Genomic DNA, 14857 nt, shown 5'->3' with positions numbered 1-14857 from the left:
TGCCCTATTGCTTCTTTAGAAATCAAATGCATCCTTAGAAAACCCTGTCTGACTGTTTAGTCATTTCTCTATGATTCATTCATTTAGTCAAAAGATATTTATTAAGCTTCTGTGATTTGTACAGTGATGGGCGCTAGGGGTGTGAACCCTTATGCAACAGACGCGGTCTCTTCTGTGTCACAGACAGTGCAGAGCGGGAAGGGGGGGAACAAGCACCTGGTCCACACGAGAGTGCCCGTGACAGACCGTGACGGGGAAGAACAGCCTTCCCAGGAGGCACACAGCAGGGGTGCAGCACCGGAGGTGGGGACCCAGGGAGAGATCCGTGAGGAAGTGGTGTTAACAGCCAGGTCTGATGGAGGAGACGTAGATGAAAAGTAAGCAGAGGCCAGACCCCAAAAAGAAAGAAATGTGCACCCCAGGCCTGGATTTCACATCAATGGGAAGTTATTAAAGAACTTGAAGCCGCACACAAGTGGCATGTCAGCTTTCCAGTTGAGAAAGAATTGGAGAGGGAAAAGGGCAAAGACTCAAAGAGCTGACTCAGTCACCTAGTGAGGAACCATGGTGACAGCACTGGGTGACAGAATCAGTGTGGGCAGTGAGTGTCCATGAACATGGCAGAATGAAAGGGATACTTGGGAGACACAGAGTCCATGGGACTCGGTCACTGATAGCCTGGGGCAATGAAATCTAGATTCCAGCCGGGTTAGGGGACGGGGTGGGGGTGCCATTCACCAGGGAGGGGATTATAACCATCCTTCAAGGGTCATCGTGAAGAATGGAAACAATTGGCGGTAGAGAACCTACTGCGATGGTGTTCAGTAAGCCATTGGCTTGCTAGTACAGACTGCAGCCACGTCTGTGCTGTAGTCTGTGTATTACACCGCCTGTGTTTGCTTATTTATGTCAACCCCTGTGACAGCTGAATGCAGGTGAGGAGCCTGGACAAAACAGGACAGATGGACACGTAAAATAGTGTTTGCTTTCCATGCACTGTGGCCTGACGTGTTGACTCCGCTTTAATCCTAGTGCACCTGGTGGACATTTGGAATGTCATAGAAGCCTTGCGGGAGAACGCCCTGAACAACCTGGACCCCAACATAGAGCTCAACGTGGCCCGCTTGGAGGCCGTGCTCTCCACCATGTTTTACCAGCTCAACAAACGGATGCCCACCACGCACCAAATCCAGGTGGAGCAGTCCATCAGCCTCCTCCTCAACTTCCTGCTTGCAGCCTTCGATCCGTAAGCACTCTCTGAACCTCTGGTCCCCTCTGTGTGCCTCGTGTCCCTTCCCTCTCCTACTTCTCAGTCTTCTCCCCCAATAATTTCCTAGAGTAACAGTCCCATTTTTCTTCATCCGATGTTGATGTCACTGTAAAGCCTCCGTGTGTTGAATATAAATTTTAAATGCTGTGGGAAGGACTAGGGAGTAAGATAGTGCCAGAGGAATTTGAAGACAATTGAATTTTATGTGCTGACCTTTATTTAACTCATCCCATACTTCCTAGAAGCTATGGACGCTTGAGAGTGCTGCCTGTGGAGCAATTTAATGAAGTGTGAAGTGGGAGAATGTTTTTAACTTGCTTCTTTGCAAATTATTTAAGACAGTGTTTCTGAGATGTCCTAACAAGGCCCTAGAGCAAACAGGAAATAAATTGAAAAGGGTTTCTAGATCAGCCTAGTCAAAGTAACCATGACTTGTGTTAAATAGACTGGTGAATAAGACAATGGGATGCTGTCCACGGCCACAGTTGAAACTCAGCTTCATCATCGTATAATTTCCCCTCATAGAATCAGAGAATTTCAGAGCTGGCTGAGATCTTAAAACGTCATCCAGGTTTCTCATTTTACAGATGAAGGAACTGAAACACAAAGAGATTGTCACCTGTCCAGTGTCTTCGCAGCTTGTTAGGGGTCAAGTGGGGACTTAAGTATTCAGCTAAGGTGTCTTTTCCAAGGTGTATGTGGCAGACTCATGAAATGGAAAAAATCTCCGCTAAATTACATTATCAGCCTCAAATCTCAAAAGGGCTTTGCTAGTACCCTCTAGTCTGGACAGAGAATCACCCTCTCTTAATTTCACTACTTGTTTTGAATATTAAAAAGGAAAATTACTAACCTGGCCTTTCAGGAATCCTATTTTAGGATTCTCAGAAGATTTTGCTTAGTCTCGTGACCTGGCCAGGCCCTGGGAGTATTTGCCCCGACAGTGGAGATGTTCCAGTCAAGCTGATGTTATTGTGTAACTCACAAAAGTCACCAGCTGTCACTTTGCAACCTGGAGTGTTAACAGTATTATTCCCGTTCAGGTTTACGAGTCTACGTTGTCTCCATGGTGTTTATATTTGGACAAATTCTCAAGTTGAAATAAACAGTTTTAAAATGGACAGTCCAGATTGGTAAACTCCTTGCTTCGACTGTGAGACTTCAGAACTAGGGGCACTGCTCTGGCCCAGTTGCCATGGTAACCAGGCAGGGGGGCATGTGAGGGGGGCTGTTTCCACATGACAGGCGGCAGCATGGACTCAGGCTGTGGAGTTTCTGCAACAGCATTTCCATCCTGGCCCCTTCACAAGCTTCCAGACTTGCCAATAAAGACGTCAGCGGACTTGTTTGTTAGCAGTGTAACAATGGGAAATGTAAAAAGAGAAATGTAATTTTCCACGAAATCCTAGAATATTGCTAGAGGGTTCACAAGGAATCAAAGCTAAAGAATAATTTACACCCACTCCATCCTACAGTAATGGGACCAGATTAACAATAAGGAAGAGGGTGTTTTCCCAAACACGTGGGACTCTCACTAACAGGGCTAGATTTTTCATATTTGTTTATAAACATTGGTTAGGTTGTGTCTAAATATAGAGAAATCTGTGTTCTTTAAATAGCTATTGGTAAGGTAGCATGGACATAAAGTTCATGTGCAACTTAAATTAGTTTACTATTTAACAAGTAGTAAATTAGTTTACTATTTATATTAGTTTCCTAATTAATAGTAAGTGAGTTTACTATTTAAATGGCACATGAACTTTATGTCCATCCTTCGTAGCTGAGTCATTTCAAGACCAGTGAACACTATGTTTAAGGATCATCCTAAGATAAGAAACTATTCACAGAGAAGTTCAGAAGAAATGTTTATGCGGTGCCTGTTCTTCTTACATTCAGGAAGGCCCCTTATGTCTAGTTTCAATAATTTTACTGTAGTGGATTTATAAACACATCCACAAAGCAATCGCAGTCCTCAGCTGCGCTTTCTCTCCTTGGCCATAGTAGATAAGCATAGGCAATCCTACTGACACTCGAATTTTCCATCTGATGGCACGGAATTTTGGATACGTAAGCCGTCAGGAAGTACAACTCACTGGAAATGTAAGAATAAAATGAATGTTCTACTCTATTTCTTATTATAGTAAACTCCCATTGATCCAAATGAGATCCAGCAGGGAAAGCTGATGTCACTTCCTGCCACCTGTCCCGTGATAGAGCCCGGGTGTTGAAGAGTAGCTTCTGTGTTTTGGCAGACGCGAACGAGTCTGGGACGGGTAAAACAAAGATGTGCTGTCGCTATTATAGAATCGTTAAAACGTGGAGGGGGTTTTCTCCCACTTGCTGTCTTTTGAATGGACAGATTCATAAAAAGGGAACAATTCAAAATAAAAATCAGAGATGTCACAAGAACTTGGACTCTCTAAAGAGGTAAATATTAAAAAGAGGAGAGAAAATACTCAGTGGTCTTGAGGTGAAAAAAGAAAAGAGGAGACAGTGCAGAAATTTGAACTCATGAAGTATAAGAGTGCATTCAAAGGAACTTGGTCATTTTTCTAGGGAGCCCTAAAATGCAGCCAGTTAGACTCTGCCAAGAAAATAGTAATCTGAAGTGAAGATTAACGCTCAGCTTACTCTGGTGTATCCCTGGGGATCAGACTCACCTTCCCACAACCACAGTTCCCCCCAAAGACTAAAAGCACTGCCTTCCATCCATAAAAAATAAAATCTAGATCTCAATTCTCATACATGGATGCTTTTTATAGACCATCATCAGTTTGTTGGATACAAAGCTTTCTCTGCTCTTTGGCCAAGTCATCCTCTTAGAAGGTAAGTACATTGCTACCTACACAGGATGATTTGTAGAATATTAGGAGGTAGCAATGGCCTCTGCCCATGCTGGCTATTCTGTCATTGAAGAAATAGTCCTTCGAATCGAGAAGACTTTTGTTCTACTTGACTGTCCTTCTAAAAATGGCCATATTCCAGGGAGGAGGGAATCAATCACCCAGTGACTGATACCGACCAACTTCTTAGCAGATCTTTCCACGGCCACAGCTATCTTTTCTAAGGTGTCTAGGGAAGTGGAGGGGTGTGCCTAGGAAGGGTGGAAAAAGAGGTCTCCGAAGATGGGAGCAAGGGCTGAGAGGGAAAAAGGTACATCAGAAAATGTCCAGCACTTGGGCCGGACTCTACTTCCTCTGGTCCCTTTCCTGCGTACGCCCAGGCACGGGCCTACCGCCTTCCTTTCTTTGCCGTGACGCCTCCCATCCGAGGCTCTCCCCTCCAGAATCCACTCACAGCCCGGCAGCACCTTTTCTCTCACCTCTTGTTCATATTTCACTGGGGGGTAAAAATCTCTTTGAAGTGTTCTCAGGACCTTTACTGTGATTATTTTCGAGTAAATCAAAAATAACTCCAAAGAAGAGCAACATTGCAGAAACTTAGAAGATGAACATAATTCTCCAAGGTCTATAAGGGGCAGCCTTTTTGAGAGGTGAACGCACAAACTGATACCCTGTCAGCCCTTTGCCTCCCACAGCCGAGTAGACTGCCCTCCCCAGGTCTCACTATTGCCTCATGGCACCTGTCTGTGTATGTGACTGCCTCTCGCGAGTCACTTCAGGGGAGGACCGTGGCTTGTTCACTTCATATGCACAGGTCCTGTGAGACCAACACGAGCATGAATCAATCTACAAATATCAAAGGTCCATCTTTCTTAGCTCTTGTTGCACTAATTTCTTTGAATTCTTTCTCTAATCTCCAGCTGTATTACCCAAACTAGCGAGTCCCAGGCATCTCGATTCAGACCCTCTATCTCTATTTCTGCTCCACAGAGAAATAACCAGGTGGTCATAGTTGCCAATGTGGGTGATGCTTTTTTAAAAAAGACTTCAGTGTCCTTCTGTTACTTCCCAGCAACTTTAGTCTTTACCTAATCTCATTTCCATTCCTTAATGGTAGGACAGTTCTTCCTAAAGTCAATTAGGTGACAGTGGCCCAGTTTTAGCAAATATCACTTCCGTCTATATTCAATCACCCAGGAGTCATCGTGAAAAACAATAAGTGTTAAAAGGAAGAGCAATTTGCATGTCTTCAAGGGTCCCATGCTGTAGTCCCAATGCCAGCTTTCTAATGATACAAGCTATATCTCTAGTAATGCGACAATCGTAATAATAGCTGAGATGTACTGAGCTTTACTGTCTGCCAACGATCTTATTGATCTGGCGTCATGTTATCATTCTGCACATTGAGGAGATGACACAGCTGTGACACTGGAAGGCTAAGTAATTTGTAGGTCACAGACCTTCATATCTAAGGTGAATTGGAAAAAATCATTTTGTTCCAGCAGCAGACTCAGTCTAAGTTCAGCTCTATTCATGCTTTCTATTACAATTTCTTAAATGAGAATTAATGTACTGATTTTCCTCCCAGACTTATCCTGCATATTATAAGTTATTATGCGCATATTTCTAATCTTTCCAGTTTATGGTATTTAGACATGTTTGAAAGAATGTATGTGAAAGAGATATTAATACTTGGACTTAACAAGTTTTATTAGCACCACGCTCTAACCAACTGAGCTAACCGGCCAACTTAGCAAGTTTTACATGGTAGCATTAGAATTGATTCTTTACAGCTAACATAAGCAGCGAATCTATCGTCTTAACACAGAGACAAAGTCCGTGTTTTCCTCTGTATTTGACGTATGGCACCTTGCTGAGCCATGCGGACAACCACTCCCACTGCCGAGGGCCCTGACGTTGTGAAAGGCACCCCAGAACTATTTCAAATGCGCAGAGGCAAAATGATATTAGAATTCTGCCGACATCCTTCTGCCTTCTGCATTTTAAAAATGATTCTGATGTTTCACGCAAGATGCGCGATCCAGTACACAGTCGTTTCTCTGTGCACCAACAAAATGCGGTGTTTGTGTTTGAGACTCTGTGTATCTGGAAAGGAAAGAAAGAAAAAGTCCCTAAAACCAAACGTTCTTCTCTTTTCTTCTGTTATCTATGTGGCCAAAGCCAGGTGCTCAGATCAGTGTTTACTTGGCTTGATGACTTTTGTCTTAGCACATCTTCAAGATGCCCATAGAACATTCTCTTTTAGTAACCAAAATGTTGTTCTTGTGAAAAGTACTCCATCCATGCTGCTCAAATGCAAGCGCTTTCTGGGGAATGTTCACAATTGTAGACCAGTTGTCTATCCTTAATGTCCTTCATCTCTCTGACTTTCACTTTGGACATGTGGAAGTTGGAATTGCAACGGCTAAAGGAGACATCCCAGCAGTATTGGCCCTTTTCCCTCTAGAGAAACCCCTGTCAACTCACCTGGCCCAGGGATATGCATTCTTTTCTAGATGTTTTGCTAACATTGGGGGAGCCCAAAGAGATGCTGGATCCAGAAAAGGGGTGTCTTTCTGCTCATGGGTTAACTCCACTATTGATTCTGTATATGGTCATGTCTAAATTCAAGGCTTCACATAACTTCACAATCTAATAGTAAGAGCCATAAAGTCAATCATTATCATTTTACTCAAATTTTGTTTCCCAGTGTAAATTTTACATAGTAAATCAGAAAGTTTCTTTTCACTTGTGTATCCATTTAATTTAAATAATACATGTTAAGAGCTTGCTATGTGCTAAGTGCCATGATAGCCCAGAGCAAATGACCAATCATACAAGGTGAAATGAGATGAGCTGTCCTTTGTAACAATGTGTTGTATTAAAATGAACGTTCTCTGCCTCTTTTATCTCCAACACATTGTGAACAAATGGAAGGGAAGAGCCGCGTCTTACTCATCCATAGATCCCCAACCTCTAGGACAATTCCACTAAATATTTGTTGAGCGACTAAATGAGTGATACACATGAGCAAAATAATTTTCAGATAAAAATTAGAACAGAGGCATATTGTAGAAGCAAGGAGAAGGGAGTGATTCAGTTAATTAAGCCATCAAAAGTGTGTGAGAAAGAACAATCTGAGCCTCTGCTGGGCCTCTGCTTGCTGAAAATGTTCACCAGATGTTTTTGTAAACTATGTTGGCGAAAGAAAGGGCTTCTGATTTTCGTACTCTCTTTCTTTTTCTTTTTTTTTTTTTGAGACAGAGCCTCAAGCTACCCCCCTGGGTAGAGTGCCATGGCATCACAACTCACAGCAACCTCCAACTCCTGGGCTCAAGCGAGTCTCCTGCCTCAGCCTCCCAAGTAGCTGGGACTACAGGCACCCGCCACAACACCCAGCCATTTTTTGGTTGCAGCCATCATTGTTGTTTGGCAGGCCCGGGCTGGATTCAAACCCACCACCTTAGGTGTATGTGGCTGGCGCCTTAGCCGCTTGAGCCACAGGCGCCAAGCCATTTTTAGTACTCTTCATAGAGAAAATGATTTCTCCTGCCTGTTCGAGAAAACATCAGAATTCAAACAGCACTGCTGAGGACTTGCGGTCTATCATTGGATTTCGTAACCTCAAACAGGAAAATCTCTTGGCAATTCAGTGAAAATTTATGTTCTGTTTTGAGTTGAGCCTAATATCCCAGAACGATTGATATCTATTTGTTGTCTTCTCATCAAAAGCAAATTTTCTCTTCCCTGCACCTTCTCACAACAAATAATATCTTCTTAGTTGCAAGAAATTCGTTTGTCTATATATAAAGTTACAGGAAATGCAGCCCAGACTACAGCGGTTACTGCCTTTTTATGATGACAAGTCAAGCTCTGAGGTCATAATGTACATGTTTTTAGAACAGGCACTCAACCAATCAGCATGGATGTTACTATTGTAGCTAAAGGTTTAGTGCTTTCCTCTCCCTGTTTTCAATCATCCGTCCCTTAGGATAATTTGTAAATTCTAAGAGTGAGAAAAAGAATAGAAGGAAATAAGAGATTTAAAGAAACATTAATTTATGAAGCCATTTCAGTTCGCATCTTTGATAATTTACATATGTTAACCTGTGTCTCTTAATTCCCTCGTTAGTTGTTAATTAAATGCCAATATACAATTTAATGGAGTATCTGGGAATGTCAAGCTAAAACGAGAAAGTCAAGTTTGTATAGGCAAAAGCTCCAGGAAAATTGGCTTAGAAACTAATACAGAGGGTGCCAAAAAATGTATACACGTTTTAAGACAGGAAACCATTGTATTAAAATTGTAATACTCGAGTCACCTTGGACTTATGCAATTACCAGAGGTGCTTACTGTGACTTATATTCATGTTTTATTATTGGCATATTGAGTATTATAATATTAATACAGTTGTTTACTTTCTTAAAATGTGTACTGTAGTTTGACATCCTCTCTATATTCCATTGCCAAGATTCAAGAGTAAGGCATGCATTAAGCCTTGCATTCCCTCCCTACAATAAGTAAAATTTTATTATGTTATTTTTAAAATAAAATTATTCTTTTAATTTAAAAAGACACTCTCCTAGTACATTTTTAAGTTTTTACTGTGTCTTTTACATTACTAAAGAATCAGTTGCACTAGCAGCTTTAATTCTCGAAGAAAAGCTTGGAGGTGGTCCTGTAATTGGTTACAGACTCCTAAGGCCCCTCCTAAAAGTCTGTGCTTCCACCGTGCCCACTGTGATACATCAGTCTCTCAAACACCACTGGCTCCGTTATGTCTTTTTGAGGTAGCAATCAGAACTGCACACCCAATTCAAGGTGTGCTGCCATAGTTTTTTGTAAAAGCAAGGAAAGAGTGAGACGTTTTCTATTCTTCTGCTGTGGCCCCATTCCCAGCCTGCTTGGCCAGCAGCGTTAGGGACAATCTGTGGTTTCGGTCCTCAGCACTGACAGCAAGCCTGTGGCTGACAGCCAACATTCCATAGGTGCAGTGTTGATACCTTACCCCTAGAGCAGCAGTTCTCAACCTGTGGGTTGTGACCCCTTTGTAACAATCAAAATACAACCTGCATATCAGATGTTTACATTACAATTCATAACAGTGGCAAAATTACAGTTATGAAGTAGCAATGCAAATAATTTTATGGTTGGGGGTCACAACATGAGGAACTGTATTAAAGAGTCACGGCATTAGGAGGCATTAGGAAGGTTGAGAACTACTGCCCTAGAGGCATCACCGTGGACTTACTCACCTTGGAACAATGTGCTCCTTTCCTGCTGATTTGCATAAGACTTCTAGGAGCTTCCTGTCATCCACCCCAATGAGCTTCCACTTCCCAGACACTGCACAGATTTCACTGACTGTTCTACATCCAACAGATCCCAACCCGTGATAATTCCTGATGAGCATGTCTCTTACATTGCTCTGTTTGGGGTGTGCCAACTTCTCCCTACTCCTTGCTTCCTTAGCGCCTCCATTCTCTATTGCAGAGTTAGTCATCTCCTCTTACTCCTGAAACTCCTGAAACTCTAGTGCCTGGGCAAGCCTGGTCTGAACTCACCCACTCTTGGTGTGCTTACCATGACTGGAATCCCTGCCTAGCCCCCAGCCCCAAATCCATCTTCATGACAAGGGTCACATTTGCAGTCTGGCACAGCAGCTTGCGTAACAAAAGATTCCAGTGGACTAATTTCACCCTTGAGTTCCTCCAAAACTCTCATTCATTTGGCGTCTTGGTGATTTATCTGGATAGATTGTGTCAGTTTGGCAGAGTAGCTCTGATACAACTGCTGTTGGATTTAATGTCATCAATCTTCCATTTCCAGGAACAATGCAGGCCTGGTGATCTCCCCACGATCTTCTGTATTAAAAGCGAAGGTCTAAAAATCCACCTGTGAGCTATCATGATTTCATCCTTTGGAGAACACTCCGTTCCAAACTCAGCTGTGGTCAATGCTCGCTCTCCTCGGAGTTCAATTGTTCTCTCTGACTCATTGTATTACTCTCAAAGCCTCATAATGTTCCTCAATTTCTTTGCATCTTGATGACTGCATTATTGCTATATTATTCCTAATATTCCATACCTTGTGGGCTTTCCTGTTCTCATTACTTGAACCATGTTACCGTTTGGGAAAAGAAGCCAGTTACTTCCTGAAGTCAACTGTTTGTTACTCCACGCACAGGAGAATGCAGGGTGCAGGAATAATTTTGAATAAGGTGGTTTTTACAAAATCTCTAAATGTATATTACAGCTACCTGCTGTAAAAATAGTGAACAACTTACAGAGTGGCCATTAAAAATTCCAAGGGTACCTGTTATAAGGATTAATACCCGTGCCTTGGTATAAGAAATTTATTGATCCCTACTTCTGTGTGAGACAAGCGCTAGGCACTAGGAACTCAACTAATTCTGAAGATGTCATCTCTGCCCAAATTCAGGCACATTGCAGACATCTAAATAAATCAAGGTCACTCGGTGTGACCGGTTACAAAAAATAGATAAAAATGAAGGGCAGAGGGATTGCCCAGCATGAGCGTGCTGGAGAAAAGCTGTTTTCAAAGCTAAGTGAATGAGGATACGGAGCAGCATCTTGACAAATGGGGGGGGGGTGAGGGGTGGGCAGACCACAGGGAAGGCCAAGGGCCAGAAGGCATGGAACAGTGTGCCTGGTGTGTGATGGCAGCAGATGAGACCAGAGGAGATTGCTGCGTAGGCCGTGGGGAAAAGTTAGGAGCTGATCTTGTGGGCAAGAGGAGGTAAGGAAGTTTTAAACAAAGATAGGGTCAGATTTGTACGTATTTGTGCAAAGCAGAGAGACTGTTTTAGAGCTTACTACAGCACTAACGCCAGAGCTGACTGAAGCAACAAGAGTGGGGATGGAAAGATGAGAATTGATTTAACATACAGTTCAGAAGTATGTTTGAGTCCCTCAAACATCTGTTCAAAGCAATAATGAATTTATATCCAGGCTCACACCTGTAATCCTCCCGTTCTGGAAGGCCGAGGCAGGTGGAGTACTTGAAGTCAGGAATTTGAGACCAGCCTGAGCAAGAGGAAGACCCTGCCTCTACTAAAAATAGAAAAATTACAGGTGGCACATGCCTGTAGTCCCAGCTACTCAGGAGGCTGAGACAACCACTTGAGCCCTGGAATTTGAGGTTGCTGTGAGCTATGAGGCCAGAGCACTCTAGCCTGGGGCAATTGAGTGAGACTGTCTGAAAAAAAAAAAGCAGTATATGAATTTAGGAAGAGCAAGAGATCCAGGGTGACCCTTGCTCCAGGATTCATTTTTGGGTAACCAGGTACATGGAGGTTCCAACAACCAAAAGAGGAAACAGAGGGAAGACTAGATTAGCATTAGGGGTAACCTGAGTATTACGAAAGAGCTCTGTAAAGATAGTAAGTCCTATTTTGAACACACTTGGTTTGGCGTGAGGTATCCAAGTGGAGATTTCCAATAAATGATTGCATAAGTCTGGTGCTCAGGCTTAGAAATATAAATGGGAGCGTCACGAGCATAAGGCTCAGTCAGTTTTGCAATCTGGCCGGCTGTATTTCAGGGATTATGCTAAGCATGACAGCCACGAAGATAAGTGACAAATGACCCCTCTCTGAAATCTGGTAAGGAACAAAACCACAATTATTTATTATCTTCTCCTTCTAAAGTATATCAGGTATATGAATTTTATTCATATAAATGATTGATTCTATACACCAAAACCTTGTCGATGTAGATTTTTACTTACCTTTCAGCCACATCATTGTTTTAAGTAACTCTTTTCATCATTATTAAGCGTGGCAACTATCAAAGAAAGGAATTAATAAGAAGATGTGCTTCCTGATTCTGAGCAGATAAGAATAAACAGTTTATTCCAGCAGGGAGATAACTTAGCTGAAACATTCTACTTCCTACAGTATGCCCTTTATATCACATTTTGGGAGGGACGGGTTTGTTATGCTTCCTGAATCAATTAAGATCTGGCAGCACATGGGTCATTCGGGGAGCAAGAGCACTATTCAGACAGGGCTCCTGCTTCCCCTCCTTTAAAATACCAGCTCTCTGTGCTCCTACATATTGGGTACGCTGTTAAGTGTATCTGGTAGACCTCTTGGGTGCAGGACACAACTACAAGGGGACTGTACCCAACAAATGCAAACATTGTAACCTAGTTGCTTGTACCCTTCCATTTACCTGAAATCTTAAAAAAATAAAATAATAATTGAGCATAAAAATAATAAATCCTCATAATACTGCACCAAAAAAGTTTTTAAAAGTAAAATACCAGCTCTTCTTGAAAAGTAAATTTATCACAGTTGGCTTGTGGGTAGGAAATAATGGTTGAAAAAATACATGAGATGAAAAAGTCCCCATAGTTACCCTAACCTCAAATTCAGGAATTCTCTTTTTAACAGAATGATGTTTCTGAAGCCTGGTTTAAGGAAAGTAGAATTATTACCCACAAAATCATTTTCTGAAAGCCCAAGTGAGAAGCATGTTCTGCTGTTGACGTCCAAGTTGACTAGTGAATGTTCTCCTGGCTGTTAGCCCATGTTTCAAGCAAGGGACATATACAAAGAATACACTGGAAGATGTTGGTGTCTCTTGAGAAAAGTTAACATTGAATAGACAATTTTTCAAACATGTGCCTGGAATTATATCCACAACCTTTTCTAAAATGGATGTGTTCACACGCATGCAGCTACGTGCCCCGTGATTTCTACAGAACAGAAAGGGTCAAACCTTGTTCCTGGACGTGTCCAAATAACATCGTGTTTGTTTCTTTTTTCTATTCTCTTTAAACAGGGAAGGCCATGGCAAAATTTCCGTATTTGCTGTCAAAATGGCTCTCGCCACCTTGTGTGGAGGGAAGATCATGGACAAATTAAGATGTAAGTTACTGTTCCTTGTCCCTCCTCCGGCCACCTTCTCTCCTCCCCGTGCTACCAGGTTTCCCTGCCCACTTGCGTCTTCCCCCATTTTGTGAGAGTTGTTTGGAATACGGGCTTCATTGATCTTTGGATTTTGTCATGAAGATGTTTTCATGTTGACTAAGTGTTAATGAAATGGACGCTTCCCTTTCTCACAATCCACTGAGGCTCGCCAGCTAAACTCAGCCTCAGACGTCCCTTGTCTTACAGGCAGCTCGTCATCCCAGGGCCATACGGGCAACCTTTCCCCTTAGATAATCCAAAACCAAAGTTCCCAGCACATTTCCTCATCCTTCTCAGCCAGTGCTATTCAAATCCCTGGGAACTCCAAACTTTCCACAGCAGACATTGCCCGGGGAAGGCACAGGATAGGAATCACGTAGCGACACTACAGAGAGAATTAACTGAATGCCAATAAAAACACCGCAGCTGAGTACTTGGAGTATAAACCTTCACGTACGTGTTGTCTCTAAATATGGTAGAACTTTGTAATCACCAGCACAGTGGGGGTGGGTTGTTTGTCTTAGGTAAAGAAGCTGAGGCTCAGAGAGTTTAATTCAATCACACAGCTAAGACGACACCAGGATTTAAACCCTGAGGCTTTTTCCTGCACCAGTAGGTCTTCGATTTTTATAAGCATCAGAAACACCTGGAGGGCTTTTTGAAACATAAACTTTGGAGTCTCACCCCCAGAATTTCTGACTCTAGTAACCCTAGTCTGGGAGGGACCAAGGATATTTATCTTTGACTAGTTTAAAATGTTGATGCTGCTGTTTAAAAGAAAAATGTAAAACCCTGTCACTCCCCCTAAATCCTGAGTCTGGGTTATGATGCTGTATCAGGGAGGGCCTCCTCCGGGGAATTGGGGGTCCCAGAGCATGAGCCCCGCTGTGTGGTTAATGGGCTGAGTCAGCCTGTGGACCCTCAGCTTTCCTCTGAATCCTAAATTTAGGGATTGTAGCTACCCGTAGAGATGGCTGCTTCCCTAGCGGCTACCATCCGTGACCCGCAGGCAGAATACTCACCTGCTCGCCGTCAGCTTCTGAGTGAGATTTCTTGCTTCTCAGTTCACTGAGAGGAAAAGGATGACGGGAGATACAGAAAAAACCCTTTATTCCTTTGAAATTTCCCCAGACTTACTCCATGGGAGAGTTATTTTGTTGGACCAAAGCCTCAGGTAACGGGCAGCTTCCTTCACTTCCAGAAACTTCCTTCCATGGAAGAGCCCTGTGCAGCCAGGATTCACAGATGCCCAACCAGACCTTGGGAGGGTCAGTATAGTTCTTTGTCATTAGCCTGAAAGATATGGAAAGTAAAAAGCTGTCTACCTCAGTGTTGGATTGAAAGATAATAGGCAAATTAGATGATGCTGGAACCAGTGGCATTTAAAACAAAACATAGCTTCACAGGAGTTCAAGACCAACGCAACACAATGAGACCCTTTCTCTACAAAAATGTCAGAAAATTTACTCGGGCTTGCTGGTGTGTGCCTGCAGTCCCAGCTACTCTGGAGGCGGAGGCAGGAGGATCACTTGAGTCCAGGAGTTTGAGGCTGTAGTGTGGTGTTTTTTAACCTCTCTTATCTCTCGGCACACTTGAACCTGGTTAAACCTCCACAGCACACTTAAATGATGTTGATCAGAAAAAAGAGTAAACAAAAATATATATATATACTCACTGTGCTTTCAACTTCTTCTGAAAAGAATTTAATGGGCTCAGCAGCTAGGGTGCCAGCCAGATACACCAGATCTGGTAGGTTCAAACCTGGCCCAGGCCTGCCAAACAAGGACAACTGCAACAAAAGAATAGCC

At 42.8% G+C, this 14857-nt stretch overlaps 1 protein-coding gene across 8 annotated transcripts in view; it reads left to right on the top strand.

Moving 5' to 3' along the window:
* Positions 1-14857, top strand: part of DTNA (dystrobrevin alpha) — a 358694-nt gene that overhangs the window by 263471 nt on the left and 80366 nt on the right. For all 8 annotated transcript variants that reach the window (XM_023510207.1, XM_012802048.1, XM_003784746.1 and 5 more), the window contains 2 exons: positions 1033-1246; positions 12922-13007. In XM_023510207.1, coding sequence (XP_023365975.1) covers positions 1033-1246; positions 12922-13007 — 300 coding nt within the window. The remainder of the gene's footprint in view (positions 1-1032; positions 1247-12921; positions 13008-14857) is intronic.

The sequence above is a fragment of the Otolemur garnettii genome, unplaced genomic scaffold (genome assembly GCF_000181295.1).
Source record: "Otolemur garnettii isolate 467f Iridium unplaced genomic scaffold, OtoGar3 scaffold00012, whole genome shotgun sequence".
NCBI classification, from domain to species: Eukaryota; Metazoa; Chordata; class Mammalia; order Primates; family Galagidae; genus Otolemur; species Otolemur garnettii.
This window is presented reverse-complemented; position numbering and strand designations above follow the sequence as displayed.